The 25,825-nt window shown below is 43.5% G+C and overlaps 1 protein-coding gene across 2 annotated transcripts in view; it reads right to left on the reverse strand.

Annotated features, from left to right (window-relative positions):
* The window catches only part of WDR76 (WD repeat domain 76), a 136,085-nt gene that overhangs the window by 61,706 nt on the left and 48,554 nt on the right, over positions 1 to 25,825 (reverse strand). For both annotated transcript variants that reach the window (XM_069766471.1, XM_069766473.1), the window contains one exon: positions 21,724 to 21,773. In XM_069766471.1, the coding sequence (XP_069622572.1) occupies positions 21,724 to 21,773 (50 nt within the window). The remainder of the gene's footprint in view (positions 1 to 21,723; positions 21,774 to 25,825) is intronic.

Below are 25,825 nucleotides of genomic sequence, written 5' to 3' on the forward strand. Positions count from 1 at the left end.
GTTTCCCAATATATGAGACCCCTAAAGTCACTTCAAACATGGATAAGTCTCTAAAAAATAAATTTTGTAAAATTCCTTGAAAAAATGAAAAATTGCTGCTACATTTTTAATCCTCATAACATGCTAACAAAATAAAATAACATTTTACAAATGGTGCTGATGTAAAGCTGACATGAGGGAAATTGTTATGAATAGGTAATTCAGAACCACAATGGACCTTGAAGTTCAGAGCACACAAAGTGACCTGATAATAACCAAAAGACATAGGACGAGCTCTGAGACATGGGAACTCTGCTGACCGCAATCCCTAATCCTATCCAACCACACTAGAGGCAGCCGTGGATTGCGCCTAACGCTCCCTATGCAACTCGGCACAGCCTGAGAAACTAGCTAGGCCTAAGAAGGAAAAATAAGCCTACCTTGCCTCAGAGAAATACCCCAAAGGAAAAGGCAGCCCCCCACATATAATGACTGTGAGTTGAGATGAAAATACAAACGCAGAGATGAAATAGATTTAGCAAAGTGAGGCCCAACTTACTGGACAGACCGAGGATAGAAAAGATTGCTTTGCGGTCAACACAAAACCACAACAACCACGCAAAGGGGGCAAAAAGACCCTCCGCACCGACTAACGGTACGGAGGTGCTCCCTCTGTGTCCCAGAGCTTCCAGCAAGCAAGAAAAACCAATTAAGCAAGCTGGACAGAAAAAATAGCAAACAAAAATAACACAAGCAAAACTTAGCTTATGCAGGAAGACAGGCCACAGGAACGATCCAGGAGGAAGCAAGACCAATACTAGAACATTGACTGGAGGCCAGGAGCAAAGCACTAGGTGGAGTTAAATAGAGCAGCACCTAATGACTTCACCACATCACCTGAGGAAGGAAACTCAGAAGCCGCAGTACCACTCACATCCACCAACGGAAGCTCCCAGAGAGAATCAGCCGAAGTACCACTTGTGACCACAGGAGGGAGCTCTGCCACAGAATTCACAACAGTACCCCCCCCTTGAGGAGGGGTCACCGAACCCTCACCAGGATGAGCCATATGAAAGGCACGAACAAGATCGGCAGCATGAACATCAGAGGCAAAAGACCCAGGAATTATCCTCCTGACCATAACCCTTCCACTTAACCAGATACTGGAGTTTCCGTCTCGAAACACGAGAATCCAAAATCTTCTCTACAATATACTCCAACTCCCCCTCCACCAAAACCGGGGCAGGAGGATCAACAGATGGAACCATAGGTGCCACGTATCTCCGCAACAATGACCTATGGAATACGTTATGGATGGAAAAAGAATCTGGAAGGGTCAAACGAAAAGACACAGGATTAAGAACCTCAGAAATCCTATACGGACCAATGAAACGAGGCTTAAACTTAGGAGAGGAAACCTTCATAGGAATATGACGAGTTGACAACCAAACCAAATCCCCAACACGAAGTCAGGGACCCACACAGCGTCTGCGATTAGCGAAACGTTGAGCCTTCTCCTGGGACAAGGTCAAATTGTCCACTACATGAGTCCAAATCTGCTGTAACCTGTCCACCACAGTATCCACACCAGGACAGTCCGAAGACTCAACCTGCCCTGAAGAGAAACGAGGATGGAACCCAGAGTTGCAGAAAAATGGCGAAACCAAGGTAGCCGAGCTGGCCCGATTATTAAGGGCGAACTCCGCCAAAGGCAAGAAGGACACCCAATCATCCTGATCAGCAGAAACAAAGCATCTCAGATATGTTTCCAAGGTCTGATTGGTTCGTTCGGTCTGGCCATTTGTCTGAGGATGGAAAGCCGAGGAAAAAGACAAATCAATGCCCATCCTAGCACAAAAGGCTCGCCAAAACCTCGAAACAAACTGGGACCCTCTATCAGAAACGATGTTCTCTGGAATGCCATGTAAACGAACCACATGCTGGAAGAACAATGGCACCAAATCAGATGAGGAAGGTAATTTAGACAAAGGTACCAAATGGACCATCTTAGAGAAGCGATCACAAACCACCCAAATGACCGACATTTTTTGAGAAACGGGGAGATCCGAAATAAAATCCATAGAGATATGTGTCCAAGGCCTCTTCGGGACCGGCAAGGGCAAAAGCAACCCACTGGCACGAGAACAGCAGGGCTTAGCCCGAGCACAAATCCCACAGGACTGCACAAAAGAACGCACATCCCGCGACAGAGATGGCCACCAAAAGGATCTAGCCACTAACTCTCTGGTACCAAAGATTCCAGGATGACCAGCCAACACCGAACAATGAACCTCAGAGATAACTTTATTCGTCCACCTATCAGGGACAAACAGTTTTCTCCGCTGGGCAACGATCAGGTTTATTAGCCTGAAATTTTTGCAGCACCCGCCGCAAATCAGGGGAGATGGCAGACAAAATTACTCCCTCTTTGAGAATACCCGCCGGCTCAGACAAACCCGGAGAGTCGGGCACAAAACTCCTAGACAGGGCATCCGCCTTCACATTTTTAGAGCCCGGAAGGTACGAAACCACAAAGTCAAAACGGGAGAAAAACAGCGACCAACGAGCCTGTCTAGGATTCAACCGTTTGGCAGACTCCAGATAAGTTAAATTCTTGTGATCAGTCAAGACCACCACGCGATGCTTAGCTCCTTCAAGCCAATGACGCCACTCCTCGAATGCCCACTTCATGGCCAGCAACTCTCGATTGCCAACATCATAATTTCGCTCAGCAGGCGAAAACTTCCTGGAAAAGAAGGCGCATGGTTTCATCACCGAGCAATCAGAACCTCTTTGCGACAAAACAGCCCCGCTCCAATTTCAGAAGCATCAACCTCGACCTGGAACGGAAGCGAAACATCTGGTTGACACAACACAGGGGCAGAAGAAAAACGACGCTTTAACTCTTGAAAAGCTTCCACAGCAGCAGAAGACCAATTGACCACATCAGCACCCTTCTTGGTCAAATCGGTCAATGGTTTAGCAATACTAGAAAAATTACAGATGAAACGACGATAAAAATTAGCAAAGCCCAGGAACTTTTGCAGACTCTTCAGAGATGTCGGCTGAGTCCAATCATAGATGGCCTGGACCTTAACAGGGTCCATCTCGATAGTAGAAGGGGAAAAAATGAATCCAAAAAATGAAACCTTCTGAACACCAAAGAGACACTTTGATCCCTTCACAAACAAAGAATTAGCACGCAGGACCACCTGGAACACCATTCTGACCTGCTTCACATGAGACTCCCAATCATCCGAGAAGACCAAAATATCATCCAAGTATACAATCAGGAATTTATCCAGGTACTCTCGGAAGATGTCATGCATAAAGGACTGAAACACCGATGGAGCATTGGCAAGTCCGAATGGCATAACTAGGTACTCAAAATGGCCCTCGGGCGTATTAAATGCAGTTTTCCATTCATCGCCCCGCTTAATACGCACAAGATTATACGCACCACGAAGATCTATCTTGGTGAACCAACTAGCCCCCTTGATCCGAGCAAACAAATCAGATAACAGCGGCAAGGGGTACTGAAATTTGACCGTGATTTTATTTAGAAGGCGGTAATCTATACAAGGTCTCAGCGAACCATCCTTCTTGGCCACAAAAAAGAACCCCGCTCCCAATGGCGACGATAATGGGCGAATATGACCCTTCTCCAAGGACTCCTTCACGTAACTCCGCATAGCGGCATGCTCAGGCATAGATAAATTAAACAGTCGACCTTTAGGAAACTTACTACCAGGAATCAAATCGATAGCACAATCACAATCCCTATGCGGAGGTAGGGCATTGGACTTGGGCTCATCAAATACATCCCGGTAATCAGACAAGAACTCTAGGACCTCAGAAGGGGTGGATGACGAAATAGACAGAAATGGGACATCACCATGTACCCCCTGACAACCCCAGCTGGACAGACATTGATTTCCAATCTAATACTGGGTTATGGACTTGTAGCCATGGCAACCCCAACACGACCACATCATGCAGATTATGCAACACCAGAAAGCGAATATCCTCCTGATGTGCAGGAGCCATGCACATGGTCAGCTGGGTCCAGTACTGAGGCTTATTCTTGGCCAAAGGCGTAGCATCAATTCCTCTCAATGGAATAGGACACTGCAAGGGCTCCAAGAAAAACCCACAACGCCTAGCATACTCCAAGTCCATCAAATTCAGGGCAGCGCCTGAATCCACAAATGCCATGACAGAATAAGATGACAAAGAGCAGATCAAAGTAACGGACAAAAGAAATTTTGACTGTACCGTGCCAATGGCGGCAGACCTAGCGAACTGCTTAGTGCGCTTAGGACAATCGGAGATAGCATGAGTGGAATCACCACAGTAGAAACACAGCCCATTCTGACGTCTGTGTTCTTGCCGTTCAACTCTGGTCAAAGTCCTATCGCACTGCATAGGCTCAAGTTTATGCTCGGATAATACCGCCAAATGGTGCACAGATTTACGCTCACGCAAGCGTCGACCGATCTGAATGGCCAAAGACATAGACTCATTCAGACCAGCAGGCATAGGAAATCCCACCATGACATCCTTAAGGGCTTCAGAGAGACCCTTTCTGAAAATAGCTGCCAGCGCACCTTCATTCCATTGAGTGAGCACAGACCACTTTCTAAACTTCTGACAATAAATCTCTATCTCATCCTGACCCTGACACAGAGCCAGCAAATTTTTCTCTGCCTGATCCACCGAATTAGGTTCATCGTACAGCAATCCGAGCGCCAGGAAAAACGCATCAATATTACATAATGCAGGATCTCCTGGCGCAAGGGAAAATGCCCAGTCTTGAGGGTCGCCACGTAATAAAGAAATAACAATCCTAACTTGTTGAACTGGGTCACCAGAGGAGCGAGGTTTCAAAGCCAGAAACAGTTTGCAATTATTTTTGAAATTGAGAAACTTAGTTCTATCTCCAGAAAACAAATCAGGAATAGGAATTCTAGGATCTAACATAGATTTCTGAACCATAATGTCTTGAACTTTTTGTACTCTTGCAGTGAGATTATCCACACAAGAAGACAGACCTTTAATGTCCATCACTACACCTGTGTCCTGAACCACCCAAATGTCTAGGGGAAAAAAAAGGCAAAACACAGTGCAAAGAAAAAAAAATGGTCTCAGAACTTCTTTTTTCCCTCTATTGAGAAGCATTAGTACTTTGGGCCTCCAGTACTGTTATGAATAGGTAATTCAGAACCACAATGGACCTTGAAGTTCAGAGCACACAAAGTGACCTGACAATAACCAAAAGACATAGGACGAGCTCTGAGACGTGGGAACTCTGCTGACCGCAATCCCTAATCCTATCCAACCACACTAGAGGCAGCCGTGGATTGCGCCTAACGCTCCCTATGCAACTCGGCACAGCCTGAGAAACTAGCTAGGCCTAAGAAGGAAAAATAAGCCTACCTTGCCTCAGAGAAATACCCCAAAGGAAAAGGCAGCCCCCCACATATAATGACTGAGTTGAGATGAAAATACAAACGCAGAGATGAAATAGATTTAGCAAAGTGAGGCCCAACTTACTGGACAGACCGAGGATAGAAAAGATTGCTTTGCGGGCAACACAAAACCCTACAAACAACCACGCAAAGGGGGCAAGAAGACCCTCCGCACCGACTAACGGTACGGAGGTGCTCCCTCTGCGTCCCAGAGCTTCCAGCCAGCAAGAAAAACCAATTAAGCAAGCTGGACAGAAAAAATAGCAAACAAAAATAACACAAGCAAAACTTAGCTTATGCAGGAAGACAGGCCACAGGAACGATCCAGGATGAAGCAAGACCAATACTTGAACATTGACTGGAGGCCAGGAGCAAAGCACTAGGTGGAGTTAAATAGAGCAGCACCTAACGACTTCACCACATCACCTGAGGAAGGAAACTCAGAAGCCGCAGTACCACTCACATCCACCAACGGAAGCTCATAGACAGAATCAGCCGAAGTACCACTTGTGACCACAGGAGGGAGCTCTGCCACAGAATTCACAACAGGAAATGTTATTAAAGGTTTGCTGTGGTATGGCCATCTGGATTAAAGGGATAATCATTCAAATTTTGAAAATTGATAATTTTTTAACATTTTTCTCAATTGTTTGATATTTTTTATAAATAAATACAAAACATATTGACCTAAATTTACCATTATCATAAAGTATAATGTGTCACGAAAAAACATTCTCATAATCACTGGGATTTGTTGAAGTGTTGCAGAGTTATTACCACATAAAGTGACACTGGTCAGATTTCAAAAATTTGGCTCCGTCACTAAGGGGTTAAAGCCGGATTTGGATACAAAATAATTTCCAAAACTTTAAACATCCCAAGGAGCACTGTGCAAGCGATCACATTGAAATTGAAGGAGTATCATACCACTGGAAATCTACCAGCCGTCCCTCTAAACTTTCATCTCAAGCAAGGAGAAGACTGATCAGAGATGCAGCCAAGAGGCCCATGATAACTCTAGATGAACTGCAGAGATCTACAGCTGAGGTGGGACAGTCTGTCCATAGGACAACAATCAGTCGTACACTGAACAAATTTGGCCTTTATGGAAGAGTGGCAAGAAGAAAGCCATTTCTCAAATCTATCCATAAAAAGTGTGGTGTAAAGTTTGCAACAATCCACCTGGGAGACACCCCAAACATGTGGAAGAATGTGCTCTGGTCAGATGAAACCAAAATCGAACTGTTTGGCATAAAAGCAACACAGCTCATCATGCTGAACACACCATTCCCACTGTCAAACATGGTGGTGGCAGCATCATGGTTTGGGCCTGCTTTTCTTCAGCAGGGACAGGGAAGATGGTTAAAATTGATGGGAAGATGGATGGAGCCAAATACAGGACCATTCTTGAAGAAAACATGTTGGGAGTCTGTAAAAGACCCGAGACTGGGACGGAGATTTGTCTTCCAACAAGACAATGATCACAAACAAAGCAAAATCTACAAAGGAATGGTTCACAAATAAACATATCCAGATGAGAATGTGTAAAGAGCTGAAAACTGCTGTTCACAAACAATCTCCATCAAACCTCACTGAGCTCGAGCGGTTTGCCAAGGAAGAATGGGCAAGAATTTCAGTCTCTCAATGTACAAAACTGATAGACATACCCCAATTGACTTGCAGCTGTAATCGCAGCAAAAGGTGGAGCAACAAAGTATTAAGTTAAAGGGGCCGAATAATTTTGCACGCCCCACTTTTCAGTTTTTGAATTTCCACAAAAATTTAAAAATAAACAATAAATTTCGTTCAACTGCACAATTGTGTTCCACTTGCTGATTCTTCTATGTTTGAAGCATAATATGTGGGAAAAGATCCAGGGAGCAAAATACTTTCGCAAGGCACTGTATATCCAAATTCCGAGCGATCTGACTGCAGAATACCACAACAATCTTGGTAAATTATGAAATGATGGATTGGTTACAGGTGCTATTTCTTAAAAAATGTTTGATTATATTTTCACTAAACAGCCGGTGACTCCTATTTATCATGCCTTACCCACACGCTGCGTAACCGGACATGCGGCACATCTTTCCAGACCGCAGCATGTCTATTTATCTTGCAGAGATACTCCATCTTCGCAATATAAAGTCACCCATACAATGTATAGGATGCGGTGATTCCGCATGGTTCAATGATCACATGCGGAATCACCGTGAGTAGAAAAGCCGGCAGCGCTTTGGACGGAGCGGACATATGCTGTGTCCAAAGCGCTGCCGTATCCTGACCGTGGAGACAGACCCTAATTAAAGCCAAAGGTGTGGTGAGCAAAATTAATAGAGACTTCTCAATAGTTATAATGTTGAATCCAGGAAAAAATGCAAAAGAGGTAACAATAACTCCTTGAATGTCAACAATGCTCCATCCTCTATTAATTTTTCTACTGTATATAGTCCCCAATATAAAACAGTTACTAATATTACAAAAAAATATGTTCCCATACTGTATAATGACCCCAAACTAGCACATATTTAACCCCTTCACCCCAAAGCCTGTTTTCACCTAAGTGACAGGGCCAATTTTTACAATTCTGACCACTGTTACTTTTTGGAAAACTTCAACGGATCCTGGTAATTCTGAGAGTGCTTACTCGTGACATATTGTATTTTATGATAGTGGCAAAATTTATTTGATATTATTGCGTTTATTTGTGAAAAAAATGGAAATTTGGTGAAAATTTAGCAATTTTCAAACTTTGAATTTTTATACCCTTGCATCAGAGACACATCGCACAAATTAGTTAATAAATAACATTTCCCACATGTCTACTTTACATCAGCATAATTTTGGAACCAAATTTTTTTTGGGTTAGGGAGTTATAAGGGTTAAACGTTAAACAGCGATTTCTCATTTTTTCAACAAACTTTACAAAACCATTTTTTTTTTAGGGGCCCACACCACATTTGAAGTCACTGAGGGGCTTATATGATTTAAAGGGAACCTGTCACCTGAATTTGGCGGGACTGGTTTTGGGTCATATGGGCGGAGTTTTCGGGTGTTTGCTTCACCCTTTCCTTACCCGCTGGCTGCAATATTGGATTGAAGTTCATTCTCTAGTGAAGTACATCGTGGCACAGCTGTGTCAGTGCTCAAGAAAGGTTTCCCACACCAGCAATCATATAGTTAGTAAATAACTTGGCACTCAACTTAGTGGATCGTGATAATAAAGAAAAATAATTTTATTACTTGAATAGCAGCCCAGCATAAACGTTTCGGTCAAACATTTAGACCTTCTTCAGTAAACCGACTGCTGGATAATAAGCTAGTATAAATAACTTAAGAGGTACTGGAATACTGCCAAGAAGCACGGTATAAGGTAGGTAGGAGGTGAACATCAACGCGGTGATTCAACTCCTACCTACCTTATACCGGAACAGATCCTCAGCGCACCTTCCCTATGAGACTTGCCTTTTGAAGCCTTCTTACAAAGCCCTGTGCATTAGATTTTCACCGCGTCTCCGGTACTCTGTGCCTATATGTACCACCCTTTTGGCCAGGATTATATAACTCCAGGCCATTCAGTTGGACATTTCTCCATATCCCGTGCTTCTTGGCAGTATTCCAGTACCTCTTAAGTTATTTATACTAGCTTATTATCTTTCAAGCCTATTTGGAACGGAAATACGCACACGTTCTATTTACTTGGATAATTGCTTCAATCTTAGAGGTCCTGCAAAAACTCCACCATAGGACCCTATCTACATATATCAGTGCCCTATACTCTCCATTATACCAGCAGTCGGTTTACTGAAGAAGGTCTAAATGTTTGACCGAAACGTTTATGCTGGGCTGCTATTCAAGTAATAAAATTATTTTTCTTTATTATCACGATCCACTAAGTTGAGTGCCAAGTTATTTACTAACTATATGAAGTTCATTCTCTGTCCTCCATAGTACACGCCTGCATAAGGCAAGATTGCCTTGCACAGGCGTGTACTACGGAGGACAGAGAATGAACTTCAATCCAATATTGCAGCCAGCGGGTAAGGAAAGGGTGAATCAAACACCCGAAAACTCCGCCCATATGACCCAAAACCAGTCCCGCCAAATTCAGGTGACAGAGTCCCTTTAAAATACCCAAAAGTGACACCATTGTGTTATACACTACGTGGGCTGTTATACACTACGTGAGCTGTGTTATATGCTATGTGGGCTGAGCTATACACTCCGTGGGCTGTGCTATATACTCCGTGGGCTGTGCTATATACTCCGTGGGCTGTGCTATATACTACGTGGGCTGTGCTATATACTACGTGGCTGGCCGCGAACAATCAGTGACAGGCGCAGTCCGGCCGCGAATTGGCGCAAGATTTGACCCACGCTTCGCTAATTGGTCGCGCACGGCCGGCCGAATCCTGTGTATTCAATGTATTATTCTAAAATCTTCATAAATAAACTACATACATATTCTAGAATACCCGATGCGTTAGAATCGGGCTACCATCTAGTCATTTATATACACCTTCCCACCTGCTTATTTTTCCCTGTATCTCCACCACCCCCTTATTTGATTGACAACTCTGGCTTCATAGAGCCAGAGATGGGTGGAGAGAGAGAAAACAAGCAGGTGGAAATGTATACATAAATGATTGTCGGCACAGAATGACTGTTTAAACCAAGTATATGAGCTCGGAGGGCCAGAGACCCTTAAACTACTAGTGGTAGTTTCGTGCCGCCATGTAAATGGACCTTTAGCCACTAAAGGGGGACACGAGATATTGGGCGTTGGTTACTGCCACCAGGGTGCTGACAATAAAGATACAAAAAAAGTCTGCTTCTCGTCTGCAGGCTACATACCTAATGACTAGAAGCTTACACCAGGTAGCAAGAAACAGTTGGAGAAACTAAAGAAACAAACAAGATAATAAAAGATTAACTCCAAAGAAGACACATCCACCGCCTATTGGGGCAACCAGGGACGGTGTTGTGTAACCCAATAATAGCCAACACAAAGATTTTATGATGAGTACTAAAACCCCTCTTTTCTCTATCGCTTAATTTGCAGATCAAGTAGACCATTGGACATCTAAAGTAGTCAGATGAAGGAAAGAGACAAGGTCCTCAGATTGCAGGATGAGCCATTGCTGCCTGCAGATCCATTCTGCCAAGGCCTGCATCCACAGATTCTAAGGAGTCTACCCCTATCAAACTTAGAAAAGGTATATATTGAATACCAAGTAGCAGCAATAACAAACTTGGAGCAACACGGATTGATGGATCACCAGAAAGAAAACTCGTACTTTTAGGTGGAGTGGGCCGTAGCTGTGAAAAAAGGATCTCAACGATCACAGACCGAATCCAACAAAAAATGTTAACTTGGAGGCTGGCAGACCTTTGTTGGTCCTAGCCATAATCTTGAAGAGGTTACCCACACCTTTAAAAGGAGTACTGATCAATATTCTTTGGAATGAAGAAAAAAAAGAAAAAGAGAAATATGACTATTTTCTCATTTGGATGAGGGAAAGACCTACCTTTTATCCTGATTGAAGAGAGAAGACAAAGAAGGCAACATTAGCAAATCTGAAGGAAAATCCCAGGATGATGAGACCATTTTCCTGCTATTGCACAGCTCTAGTTGTATAGCTCAGTTATGTGAAACACCGAGATTGCAGGAACATTTTACTCAAAATGATTCTTCATTCTAAGAAGTTTGTCCAGGAGGTTGCCACAGCCTTTGTGGAGTAAGTCTTCAACCCTTCTGGTATCGCTTTGCCAATAGCTGAATAAGCTAAAATAATGGCCTTCCTTAATAATCCTCCTAGCTGTGGTGCACTTTGAAGCCTAAAGCCCTGTCCCGTGTCCCTGAAAGGACACAAACAAACAACTATCCCCCTCCTTCAGGCTTCCGTAACCAACAGGCATCTAACCAGACATTTCTTAAACATCTAGAGTATGAAGGTTTTTTTGTTTACTTTTTTTGGGATACAGCAAAAAGGAAGGAAGGACTACCACCTGCTTTCTATGGAACGGGAAGCTACTTTAGGCAGAATCAAGCTTCAAAATGAATCGGTCTTCTAGGATTTGTGTGAATGGTGGACCTACAGATAGGGTCAGCGACATTCAGGCACTATGAGCAGATGTTAAAGCTAATAGGAGGGCTGTTTTAAGTGCGAGAAATCTTAAATGACACGGATTCTATAGGCTCAAATGGTCCATCTGACACGGCTGTTAGTACCAGATTCAAATCCCATGGCGCTAAAATTTTTCCTCAAAATGGGTCTAGACCTTGAGAATGCTCTAATAAATCAGGAAATCCAATGATGTTCTGCCAAGTCACAATTATATAGAGCTCCCAGTGCTGATACCTGGACTTTAAGGGTGCTAGTGGAAAGAATATCTCAACTTCAGCAAAGCATTTGATAAAGTGTCTCATACTATCCTTGTTGAAAAAATGACCAAGTATGGGATTGACAAGGCTATGGTTAGGTACATTCATAACTGGCTCAGTGATCTTACTCAAATAGTGGTAAATGGCACAGATAATGTGTTCCAAATTATTATGCAAATTATATTTTTCTCAGATTTTCCTAAATGGTCGGTGCAAATGACAGTCAGTCTAATAAAAGTCATCACCCGTTCAAGTATACATCGAATTTTATTGAAGAAACTTCCCAATGATAACAGTATAATCTCCAAAAAAAATACAAACTCAAAATGCACTGTTTCAAATTATTAGGCACAGAAGAATTTCTATACATTTGATATGTTTTAAAGAACTGAAAATGCTCGTTTGTGTAATTTGCAGCATTAGGAGGTGACATTCACTGAACAAAAAAGCTATTTAACTCCAAAACCTCCTAACAGGCCAAGTTACATGGCAACATAGGACCCCTTCTTTGATATCACCTTCACAATTCATGCATCCATTGAACTTGTGAGTTTTTGGAGAGTTTCTGCTTGTATTTCTTTGCATGAAGTCAGAATAGCCTCCCAGAGCTGCTGTTTTGATGTGAACTGCCTCCAACCCTCAGATCTTTTGCTTGATGATACGCCAAAGGTTCTCTGTACGGTTGAGGTCAGGTGAAGATGGTGGCCACATAATGAGTTTATCTCCTTTCATGCCCATAGCAGCCAATGACTCCGAGGTATTCTTTGAAGCATGAGATGGTGCATTGTCATACATGAAGATGATTTTGCTCCTGAAGGCACGTTTCTGCGTTTTAGACCATGGAAGAAAGTTGTCAGTCAGAAACTCTAAATACTTTGCAGAGGTCATTTTCACACCTTCAGGAACCTTAAAGCGTCCTACCAGCTGTTTCCCCGTGATTCTGGCCAAAAATGTGACTCCTCCACCTCCTTGCTGACGTCGCAGCCTTGTTGGGGCATGGCGACAATCCACTAACCATGCACAACTCCATCCATCTGGACCATCCAGGGTTGCTTGACACTCATCAGTAAACAAGACTATTTGGAAATTAGTGTTCATGTATGTCTGGGCCCACTTTAACCATTTCTGCTTGTGAACACTGTTTAAGGGTGGCTGAATATTAGGTTTATGCACCACAGCAAGCCTTTGAAGGATCCTACACCTTGAGGTTCGATGGACTCCAGAGGCACCAGCAGCTTCAAATAACTGTTTGCTGCTTTGTAATGGTATTTTGGCAGCTGCTCTCTTAGTCCCATGAATTTGTCTGGCAGAAACCTTCCTCATTATGCCTTTACCAGCACGAACACTTCTGTGCTCAGATTCAGCCACAAATCTCTTAGCAGTACAATGATAACGCTTACGTTTTAGGGAAATATCTAATGTTTTCATCCCTTGACCAAGGCATTGCACTATTTGATGCTTTTAGGGAGCAGAGATCCTTTTTCTTTCCCATGTTACTTGAAAACTGTGGCCTGCTTAATAATGTGGAACATCATTTTTAACCCCTTAATCCCATATGACGTACTATCCCGTCGAGGTGGGGTGGGCTTTAATTCCCACCGACAGGATAGTACGTCATATGCGATCGGCAGCGCTCACGGGGGGAGCGCGGCCGATCGCGGCCGGGTGTCAGCTGCCTATCACAGCTGACATCCGGCACTATGTGCCAGGAGTGGTCACGGACCGCCCCCGGCACATTAACCCGCCGGCACACCGCGATCAAACATCGCGCAGGGAGGGGGCTCCCTGCGGGCTTCCCTGAGCCCCCCGCAGCAACGCGATGTGATCGCGTTGCTGCGAGGGTCTCCTACCTCCTTCCTCCTTGCTGGACCCGGATCCAAGATGGCCGCGGCATCCGGGTCCTGCAGGGAGGGAGGTGGCTTCACAGAGCCTGCTCAGAGCAGGCACTGTGAAGCCTGCAGTGCTGCATGTCAGATCGGTGATCTGACAGAGTGCTGTGCAAACTGTCAGATCATCGATCTGTGATGTCCCCCCCTGGGACAAAGTAAAAAAGTTAAAAAAAATTTTTCCAAATGTGTAAAATACATTAAAAAAAATTATTCCTAAATAATGAAAAAAAAAATTATTATTCCCATAAATACATTTATCTAAATAATAATAATTAAAAAAACTATAAAAGTACACATATTTAGTATCGCCGCGTCCGTAACGACCCGACCTATAAAACTGGCCCACTAGTTAACCCCTTCAGTAAACACCGTAAGGTGCAGGGAAGCATCGCGCAGGGAGTGGGCTCCCTGCGGGCTTCCCTGAGACCCCAGCAGCAACGCGATGTGATCGTGTTGCTGCGAGGGTCTCCTACCTTCCTCCCTGCAGCAAGGCCCGGATCCAAAATGGCCGCGGCATCTGGGTCCTGCAGGGAGGGAGGTGGCTTACCAAGTGCCTGCTCAGAGCAAGCGCTTGGTAAGCCTGCAGCACTGTAAGTCAGATCGCTGATCTGACAGAGTGCTGTGCAAACTGTCAGATCAGCGATCTGTGATGTCCCCCCCTGGGACAAAGTGAAAAAAAAATTTCCACATGTGTAAAAAAAGAAAGAAAAGAAAGAAAAAAAAAATTCCTAAATAAAGAAAAAAAAAAAAAATTATTCCCATAAATACATTTCTTCATCTAAATTAAAAAAATAAATAAATAAAAGTACACATATTTAGTATCGCCGCGTCCGTAACGACCCCACCTATAAAACTGTCCCACTAGTTAACCCCTTCAGTAAACACCTTAAGAAAAAAAAACACGAGGCAAAAAATAACGCTTTATTATCATACCGCCGAACAAAAAGTGGAATAACACGCGATCAAAAAGACAGATATAAATAACCATGGTACCGCTGAAAGCGTCATCTTGTCCCGCAAAAAACGAGTCGCCATACAGCATCATCAGCGAAAAAATAAAAAAGTTATAGTCCTGAGAATAAAGCGATGCAAAAATAATTATTTTTTCTATAAAATAGTTTTTATCGTATAAAAGCGCCAAAACATAAAAAAATGATATAAATGAAGTATCGCTGTAATCGTACTGACCCGAAGAATAAAACTGCTTTATCAATTTTACCAAACGCGGAACGGTATAAACGCCTCCCCCAAAAGAAATTCATGAATAGCTGGTTTTTGGTCATTCTGCCTCACAAAAATCATAATAAAAAGCGATCTAAAAATGTCACGTGCCCAAAAATGTTACCAATAAAAACGTCAACTCGTCCCGCAAAAAACAAGACCTCACATGACTCTGTGGACCAAAATATGGAAAAATTATAGCTCTCAAAATGTGGTAACGCAAAAAATATTTTTTGCAATAAAAAGCGTCTTTCAGTGTGTGACAGCTGCCAATCATAAAAATCCACTAAAAAATCCGCTATAAAAGTAAATCAAACCCCCCTTCATCACCCCCTTAGTTAGGGAAAAATTTTAAAAAATGTATTTATTTCCATTTTCCCCATTAGGGTTAGGGCTAGGGTTAGGGTTGGGGCTAAAGTTACGGTTAGGGTTTAGATTACATTTACAGTTGGGATTAGGGTTTGGGGTGTGTCTGGGTTAGAGGTGTGGTTAGGGTTACTGTTGGGATTAGGGTTAGGGGTGTGTTTGGATTAGGGTTTCAGTTATAATTGAGGGGTTTCCACTGTTTAGGCACATCAGGGGCTCTCCAAACGCGACATGGCGTCCGATCTCAATTCCAGCCAATTCTGCGTTGAAAAAGTAAAACAGTGCTCCTTCCCTTCCGAGCTCTCCCGTGTGCCCAAACAGGGGATTACCCCAACATATGGGGTATCAGCGTACTCAGGACAAATAGGACAACAACTTTTGGGGTCCAATTTCTCCTGTTACCCTTGGGAAAATACAAAACTGGGGGCTAAAAAAATAATTTTTGTGGGAAAAAAAAAAGATTTTTTATTTTCAAGGCTCTGCGTTACAAACTGTAGTGAAACACTTGGGGGTTCAAAGCTCTCACAACACATCTAGATGAGTTCCTTAGGGGGGGTCTAGTTTCCAAAATGGTGTCACTTGTGGGGGGTTTCTACTGTTTAGGTACATTAGGGGCTCTGCAAACGCAATGTGACACCTGCAGACCATTCCATCTAAGTCTGCATTCCAAATGGTGCTCCTTCCCTTCCGAGCCCTCCCATGCGGCCAAACAGTGGTTCCCCCCACAAACAGGGGATTACCCCAACATATGGGGTATCAGCGCACTCAAGACAAATTGTACAACAAATTTTGGGGTCCAATTTCTCCTGTTACCCTCGGGAAAATACAAAACTGGGGGCTAAAAAATAATTTTTTGGGAAATATTTTTTGTTTTATTTTTACGGCTCTGCATTATAAACGTATGTGAAGCTCTTGGTGGGTCAAAGTGCTCACCACACATCTAGATAAGTTCCTTAGGGGGTCTACTTTCCAAAATGGTGTCACTTGTGGGGGGTTTCAATGTTTAGGCACATCAGGGGCTCTCCAAACGCAACATGGTGTCCCATCTCTATTCCAGTCAATTTTGCATTGAAAAGTCAAATGGGCTCCTTCGCTTCCAAGCTCTGTCATGCGCCCAAACAGTGGTTTACCCCCACATATGGGGTATCGGTGTACTCAGGACAAATTGTACAACAACTTTTGGGGTCCATTTTCTCCTGTTACCCTTGGTAAAATAAAACAAATTGGAGCTGAAGTAAATTTTTTGTGAAAAAAAGTTAAATGTTCATTTTTATTTAAACATTCCAAAAATTCCTGTGAAGCACCAGAAGGGTTAATAAACTTCTTGAATATGGTTTTGAGCACCTTGAGGGGTGCAGTTTTTAGAATGGTGTCACACTTGGGTATTTTCTATCATATAGATCCCTCAAAATGACTTCAAATGAGATGTGGTCCCTAAAAAAAAAAATGGTGTAGTAAAAATGAGAAATTGCTGGTCAACTTTTAACCCTTATAACTCCCTAAGAAAAAAAAATTTTGGTTCCAAAATTGTGATGTAAAGTAGACATGTGGGAAATGTTAATTATTAAGTATTTTGTGTGACATATCTCTGTGATTTAATTGCATAAAAATTCAAAGTTAGAAAATTGCGAAATTTTCATAATTTTTGCCACATTTCCGTTTTTTTCACAAACAAACGCAGGTACTATCAAAGAATTTTTACCACTATCATGAAGTACAATATGTCCCGAGAAAACAATGTCAGAATCACTGGGATCTGTTGAAGCGTTCCAGAGTTATAACCTCATAAAGGGACAGTGGTCAGAATTGTAAAAATTGGCCCGGTCATTAACGTGCAAACCACCCTCGGGGCTTAAGGGGTTAAGTAGTTTTCCTTTATTTTGAATCACCAGGAAAACTAATTTTCACATGTCTTTAAGATTGATTTCAGTGATCTATTGAGCCCTGAGACACAATACCATCCATGAGTTTATTTGAAAAATAAAACAATTAAATCTTTGACACTTAAATCAAATTTGCATAATAATTTGGAACACAGTGTAGTGCAAAAAGTGGCAAATAGTGCACATAGAATTGGAAAAGTGTTTCAAGTTGGGTACCACAAGGCTCTGTCTTGGCCCAAGTGTTGTTCAACATTTTAATAAATGATCTAGATCAGGGGTGTCAAACTGCATTCCTCGAGGGCTGCAAACCATGCGTGTTTTCAAGATTTCCTTAGAATTGCACAAGGTGCTGCAATCATTATGTGTGTAGGTGATTAAATTATCACCTGTGCAGTACAAGGAAATCCTGAAAACATGACCTGTTTGCAGCCCTCGAGGAATACAATTTGACACCCCTGATCTAGATGACGTAACTGAAAGTAAACTAATCAAATTTGCAGACGATGCAAAGCTGGGAGGCATAGCTAATAGAATGGTATTTAACAGGGAGAAATGCAGATTCTACACCTGGTCAGGAAAAATGAAAATTACATCTATTAAATGGAAGGAATAGAACTAAACAACAGCACGTGTGAAAAAGACTTGGGTATACTAATAGATCACAGACTGCACATGAGTCAACAGTGTGATGCAGCAGCAAAAAAGGCAAACAGTTCTAGGATGTATTAAGAGAAGCATAGTCTAGATCACGTGAAGCAATTATCCCCCTCTACTCCTCCTTGGTCAGTCCTCATCTGCAATGTAAACCTAGCCTTAGTGAATCCTGCATTGAGCAGGGATTTGGACACGATGAGCCTTGAGGTCCCTTCCATCTCAAATATTCTATTCCATCTTGAATGATTGAATCTTCAGTGATCTGTTTAAGCCTTCAAATTGACTATAATATACCCCCTCCCCCTGACATAGGGACTTCCAAGAGGACAGCCTTCTGAACCAGATTCAGGACTACAGATTCCAGGGACAGTTTCTCTCTCAGTGAGGTCCAAGTAGGAGTCAAAATACATTTTCTCTGTGGTATTGATTGGAACTCTAGCATTAGGCCTTTACTTATGAGGCCGAATATCCAGTTGCATCTGGATATTCTTTCCCAGGACGGGAAAATGGGGAAGACCCCTTTCTGGCAACAGGAGGCACTGGGCCGATGTTTTAAGATCCTGGGAGGAGGTTCCAAACAAATCCTCTGCCTTTTTTCTCTGATCATCCCATCTGTCCTGCTCTCTTGGGGGTTTCCTTTGGTTAACCCTACTCCTCCGAAAGAACTTCTTGTAGGCTAGAATTGACCAAATAGGGTTTCATATCTTGAAGTCCCCAGCCTTCTCCAGAATCTCATGCAAGGCTGGGTCCAATGAGATATTCTCCCTCACATGGAATGGAGCATAATTTTGATCTGGCAGCCAGCACTTCAACCAAAGAGCCTTACAGTCCGCATTTGAAAGTACTGCTGAGCTGGCCGCTAATTGCACAGTCAGCCAAAGCATCCAATACAAAATACTGCTGCCCCCAAGAGTGGAATTGTGGCTAAAACATTGTATCTAGCTACTTTATCCTTCAACCGGTCTTCTAGGCGATCTAACCAGATCAAAGATCTTGCAGTACACGTTGCTGCGACTGCTGGTTTCAAGGCTCCGGCTAAAGGTTCCCCAAGTAACTTAGCGAAAAGGGCCTGCCTGTTTAGGGGATCCTTTAGCACAGGGGTCCCCAACTCCAGTCCTCAAGGCCCACCAACAGGTCATGTTTTCAGGATTTCCTTTGTATTGCACAGGTGATGCAATTATTACCTGGGCAAGACTAAGGAAATCCTGAAAACATGACATGTTGGTGGGCCTTGAGGACTGGAGTTGGGGACCCCTGCTTTAGCATACCCATATCTTCAAAGTGAAGAGATTTTTTAGATGCTTTTGTTATGGCCACATCCAGTTTAGGAGCCTTATCCCAGATGGAAGCTTCATCAAAAGAATATTTCCTTTTAAACAGTGGAGGAAGGGAGCCTCTCTTTTCAGGTCTCTTCCACTCCTGCTGAACTAGCGGCGGAATCCTTTCATTGATAGGAAATGGTCTATGTTTCCTCCAATATCCTACACAGACTTTTCAGGCTTTGAATTAACTATCCCCTTCGTGGCTCTAACCGCTTTTACTTGTTTATCGGTATCCTCTATCGGGAAACAGTGAGGCCCGCTTGTATTACTGTCTGATGAAGAAACTGAAGAGGAGGAATCTGAGGCACCATCATCATTATCTGCTCTACTGGCAGTGTCTGACTCAGGGGATAAGTGCCTAGCCCTTCTACTTTTCTTTTCCTTCTGATCCTTTCTCTGGGTCAGGGAACTAATGAAATCATTAACTTCTGCCATAATGATGGACCTTAGCTCAGTGGTGAAGTTTGGGGTCTCTTCTGCTACTGCTTCCTCTATACAAGACTGGCAAAGTCTTTTCAGGTAGGAATCTGGTAACGCTTCTTTATACAGCGCACACTCCTTGTGCTTAGATTTTGACACACGTCTTTCACTGACAAATGACAAGACGGTAAAAGAACTCATTACAAAGTGAACTCTCATGAAGATCACTTACCACTCTGACGCAATCAATGGTCCCAGATTAAGGGTACCGTCACAGTAAGCGACGCTGCAGCGATACCGACAACGATGTCAATCGCTGCAGCGTCGCTGTTTGGTTGCTGGGGAGCTGTCACACAGACAGCTCTCCAGCGACCGACGATCCAGAAGTCCCCTGGTAACCAGGGTAAACATCGGGTTACTAAGTGCAGGGCCGCGCTTAGTAACCAGATGTTTACCCTGGTTACCAGCGTAAATGTTAAAAAAACAAACACTACATACTTACCTTCCATGTCTGTCCTCCGGCGCTCTGCTTTCCTCTGCACTGTCAGCGCCGGTCAGCCGGAAAGGAGAGCGGCGACGTCACCGCTGTGCTTTCCGGCTGGCCGGCGCTCACAGCCAGTGCAGAGAAGCACAGTGCCGGAGGACAGACATGGAAGGTAAGTATGTAGTGCTTGTTTTTTTAACGTTTACGCTGGTAACCAGGGTAAACATCGGGTTACTAAGCGCGGCTCTGCGCTTAGTAACCCGATGTTTACCCTGGTTACCAGTGAAGACATCGCTGGATCGGCGTCACACACGCCGATCCAGCGATGTCAGCGGGAGATCCAGGGACGAAATAAAGTTCTGGACTTTCCTCAGCGACCAACGATCTCCCAGCAGGGGCCTGATCGTTGGTCGCTGTCACACATAACGATTTCCTTAACGATATTCGTTGCTACGTCACAAAAAGCAACAATATCGTTATGTGTGACGGTACCTTAAGAGAAGGAAACATATCAGCCAATAGATTTTCTATGAGGCAGAGGAATCGTCCATTTTACTGGAGCTCCACTAACTAGACTTGCTACTCACTCCTTGCAGTGTCACACCTTTCACCAGAGTGGCCCCCGCCGCCATTCCACCTGCTCTCGATACTTCCCACGTTATTGCTGCGGCACCTGCTGCTGCTCGGTGCCTGGATCCATCTCTTTGGAAGGACTGCCAAAGCACGAAGAGTGCTCACCAGGTGGTTGGTCTGCTACAGCCTGCCCCTCCAGGTCACAAGGCTCCTGCATGCGCATCATATCTATGCACACCTCCCGACATGTGTGAGCACGCAGTTCAAGTAGCACAACAGCCGGCAACTGCTTGTGCCTGCACACTGGTGAGAGTCCCCCTGTACCCACAGTGGCGCTTCCAGGGACCCTGCACTAGCTGAGGCAGGGAAAAGACCGTTTCCTGAGACAATTGGCCATGCCTGGGAACAAGTCTAATTCTTAAAGCTTCAGGAACGCTGATCCTGCTAACAGGTTTTGCAGTCAAGGACAGGAAACCAACTGATCCTGTAGGTTTCCAGTCCTTGAAGGGCAGATCCCCTCTCTCATGGTGCGGTCATGGGTGACCTAAAAAACCCTGTGTTGAACTTGCCTGCTGTAAGCCTAACCTGGAATGCAGACAGGAGCAGACAGCCCGAATAGTAGTCTGCAGAAACAGATGCGTAATCCTGCTGTCAAGGGTAGAGGGGCAGAAAGTGTGACCTATTCCTGCATCTCCGCCAATTCTGTTTACTGGCAAAGAGGGAAAAAAACAAATTTAAATAACTGCAAGAAGAAAAAAAAAGAGAAATCTGGCTTGTCCAAACCTGTGTCTGCCTCATACAGACACGAAGCTTACTTGGCGTTAGGATGGTGTCAGTAAGTAGGTGTAGACTGCAGGGAAGGAATCAACTATTTTTTGTCTTGTATCAGTGTAACCCTCTTGTGGACAAAAGTCAACACCCATAGTCTCCTGTGTACCTCACTGAAACAGAAATCCCACTTATGATAACATTGCAAAGGAGAGCACTTCGGTCTTGAAGAGTTGTGAGGACACAGATAGCACTGCCCCCCTCAGTGTACAAAATTCTCAGTTCAACATAGACTCAATGTTAAACTTTACCTTTTGACACATGTCCTAGTTTTCTTCAGGTGACAAAGAGCTGATGAAATCTGTAAAACAGTATGAAAAACATTTCATAAATTTGCAGACCAACAATTTGTCATACCGAAGATTATCAGAAAATGCATTTCAGCAAACTTAAGTAAATGATGGATACATTTCACATCTTCTACTCTCCCCATGCACTGCCAACAAGGAAGCGGTCCTCAGCAAAATGCTTATATTCTTTCTTTCAGTGCTTGATGGTGGTTTTAGGAACAGTACCTGTTAAGTAAGGCTACGTTCCCATTTGGTGAGTTTTTGATGTTGCAAATGTTCTGCAGCATCTCTGCACCACATAGCGGTAAGTAAATTAATTAAAGGGAACCTGTCAGCAGGAATGTGCCCAGTAACCTATGGACGGTGTCAGATTGGTGCTGTTATGCTGGTTCAAAAGATACTTGAGGTGATGAAATTCGTCTTGTGGTTGTTGTTTAATCTTTTTGGAGTTTTCAGTTAATGAGATTATCGTGCTTCGAGCGGCCTGTGAGGGGTCTTCATGTGGTGCTCTGATTAGGTATTCATACCGATTGCTTATGACAGGTCACTGATCCTTCACTGACCTGCCCCCTATTTTACATACTGTATAGAATATTGTTTGAAAAAAAAAAAAACCCGCCGGCACTGTAGCATGATACAGTGGATAATATGAGTGTTTTAATTATATTTAGACAGTTTTTTTGGGGAAAAAAATAATGTCTAAATAAAATGCTAGCAGAGAGTGTGTGTGGTCACATGGTTACTAGACATGCTTGGCCTGCTCATTTCCTTTATAGTGAGCGACACCGCAAACGTCTAGACATAACGTGGCGGGAAGTATGCAAGTCACCTACTTGCACTTAAGTGACTGACCGCTCTTATCACCAGCGCTGGAGAATCCCGACAGCCAGCAGAGAGTAACTGCAAACTTTCATCCCAAAACTGAACACAACTTCCAGAAGCCACTTGTTTTTGCCCCTTCCTGTTATTTGGTGTTGGCAAAACTTTATTGATACAATCATGTATGGACTACATGTGTTTTTAAAGGGTTTCCATAGTGGCAACTCACAAAAATGGATTCATGTTCCGCAGCTAATGATCTAGGGGGAAATAGACACCAAAAACTCACCATTCTCGCAAGAGAAACAGACATGTGGTGGATTTTAAACACGCACCGTAAAGCAAGTTATGATGGCCATGGGCATGAAATTTCTATCAATTTAATCTGCTTTAATTGCCAAAATTTAACCTTACAGTCACAACTTCTAACCACAAAAAAAAAAAAAAAAAATCAAAGTGCACAGAAGACAAACCGTTTTATATACCTAGACAGTGCAATATTTCACCCATTAACCAGTTTGACCTTTCTGGGGGCGCTTTAACAATTTTATTTCTATAGCGCCAACATATTCTGCAGCATTTTACAATTAAGCATGGAAATGTACAGTGGGGGAAAATGTATTTGATCCCTTGCTGATTTTGTAAGTCTGCCCACTGACAAAAACATGAACAGTCTATAATTTTAAACATTGAGAGATAGAATATAAAAATAAAATCCAGAAAATCACATTGTATCAATTTGCATTTTGAAGTGGTGTACATGATACAGTGTACGAGGTGCCCAGGAATTATCTATATTGGGGAAACTATGCAAAAGCTACAAACTAGGATGAATCTACACAGACACACAATCGGGAATGAAATGGACACACCAGTGGGAAAACATTTCTCTGGACCTGGACACAGTATGACAGATTTAAAAGTCTTAATACTAGGCTAATCGCAGCAGCGGCCATCTTGACACGTGAGCTGCTGAGAGCCGATTGGCTCGCGGTAAATGCAGCCTGCAGTACACCCCCGCTACCTATCTTTATCGTCCCTTCACGTCCCGCTGTCCCATATTTTGCTCACCTGGTTCGAGTGGAGGACGTGGTGCTGTTCCTGTTTGGGGCTGCGGTGGCTTCACTCTGGCTTCCCCTTCCCCCCTCCTTGGTCTTCCCTTTTTGGCGCCAAACGCAGCGGTTCCACAGGAGAACAGGCTCATATCCACGGACAAATCTGCATTTACTGACTTGCTCACAGCCCACAAAGCCCCAAACCATACCCCTTTCTGAGTTTGAAATCTTCACAGGGGAAAGGCACTTGCTGTTGGAGAGACTGGCTACATGATGTAATCATACATGCCTTACAGATCCCCCCCGCAACCATATATTAGCCATTAAAGACCCACGGGTGTATTTGGGCAAAACCAAAAAACGTACTGGACTACCACCAGATCCTGATACTCACTCCGGCGACATGGATCGTTTCCTAAATACAAATAGCCAGCATAGGAGCACAAGATCCAAATCTTCAACTAAGATCTCAAGTGACAGTTCCTATTTACATGATCTACCAGCTCACCAGGGTTCCCCTGATAGAACGACTGATGAAGGGGATGATAATAATGAACTCTCAGATGACGTGACTGTAAATGAGCTTAGCAAATTTATTAGAACACTTCCCACCAAAATAGATTTGAAGCCTTTGCTTGCTGCATTGAAAATTCTTACAAAAAAGAGCTTCATGCCCTTAAATCAGAATTCACATCTCGAGTAGAGGACGTGCGTGGAGAAGTCCCAGGAAATTATTCTACAAGAACTACAAACTCAGAGAGGTCATTGCTAGCCACGCTCTGAGATTGGAGCAGTTTGCGACAGGAATGGAGGACTTAGAAAATCGCAATAGACGAAACATCAGAATACGTGGCCTTCCTGAAACTGTGAATCCCTCTGACCTGGATCCCACAGTACAAAAACTGTTCCTTGACTTATTAAATGAAGAGGAGGGAGGCTCAATAGAGTTTGACCGTACACACAGATCTCTTGGACCTAAACCGCCATCAGAATCAAGACCCAGAGATGTTATCTGTAGAGTACATTATTATAAAGTTAAGGAGGCCATCATGTTGGCCGCCAGACAGAAGGGTACCATTAATTACTGTGGAACACAGATTTTATTACTCTCAGATTTATCTAGGCGTACGCTACATCTCAGGAGAGCATTACGACCCCTATTGTCCTTTCATAGAGACATTATGTACAAATGGGGATTTCCATTACAGCTGATAACCTTTAAAGGAGGGAAAACAGCCATTTTCCGTAACCTGGGAGACCTGACCAACTTTTTGGGTACTTTTGAGCAGCCGATGACTGACCTTCCTGATTGGCCACATTCTCCCCAACTCCCAGATATTCCTCCAAGATGGCTGAAAGCACAGCACACCAAGCAACGCAAGAAGAATGGCTCCCCTCCAGCCCCAACATAAGGAGAATCTTCTTTTCACACTGCCTCCTCCTGTCTCTCAATGTGAAATATTTTATACACACAAATTTCCATGAGCTACATTGACTCCTACGACGGCTTGGTTTTGAGTCACCCGTGTTTCGACATGTGAAATATTTTCTATTGACCTCTGAATCCGGTTACCTGTTACCGGGAGAACACTGCAGAATAGATGGTTTACTTATTTACTTTTTTTGTTTATATGTTAAGCGCGAACTTGAATTCAGTCCGGACAGGACCGGATATCAGTTAGCAAAGTTTGATATAATATTTTACCAAACAACCACACCATGATTTCTTACCCTAGGTGTCCATCCACCACACACTTAGCTTTTCTCTACCATTTTCAGCTTTCTAAGGCTAGGATCATATTGCGTTAGTGGGTGTCCGCTAACGGACTCGGTTACATGGCGCAATTGTCGCAATTAATGCTATGTAACGGATCCGTTAGTGCACTCATTGACTGCAATGTGCTAACGGATCGCTAACGCATCGCAAACGTATGCCATTTTTGGCATGCATCTGCGATGTGCCGTTAGTTTCGGACGGACCTCGCTAGCACAGATCGGGCATCTGCGCTAGCAGGATTGCCGAACGCAATCCTTTTTGAACATTGCGTTAGCGCAATCAGTTAGTGTATCCGCTAAACGGATTGCACTAACGCAATGTGAACCTAGCCTTATTTTTTTCTTTTCCGCACCCTTCTTCCTCCAACTCTCTGCCCTATTCCCAACCCAAAAATCACATAAAAATTTCCCTA

The sequence above is a fragment of the Ranitomeya imitator genome, chromosome 4 (assembly GCF_032444005.1).
Source record: "Ranitomeya imitator isolate aRanImi1 chromosome 4, aRanImi1.pri, whole genome shotgun sequence".
Taxonomy (NCBI): domain Eukaryota; kingdom Metazoa; phylum Chordata; class Amphibia; order Anura; family Dendrobatidae; genus Ranitomeya; species Ranitomeya imitator.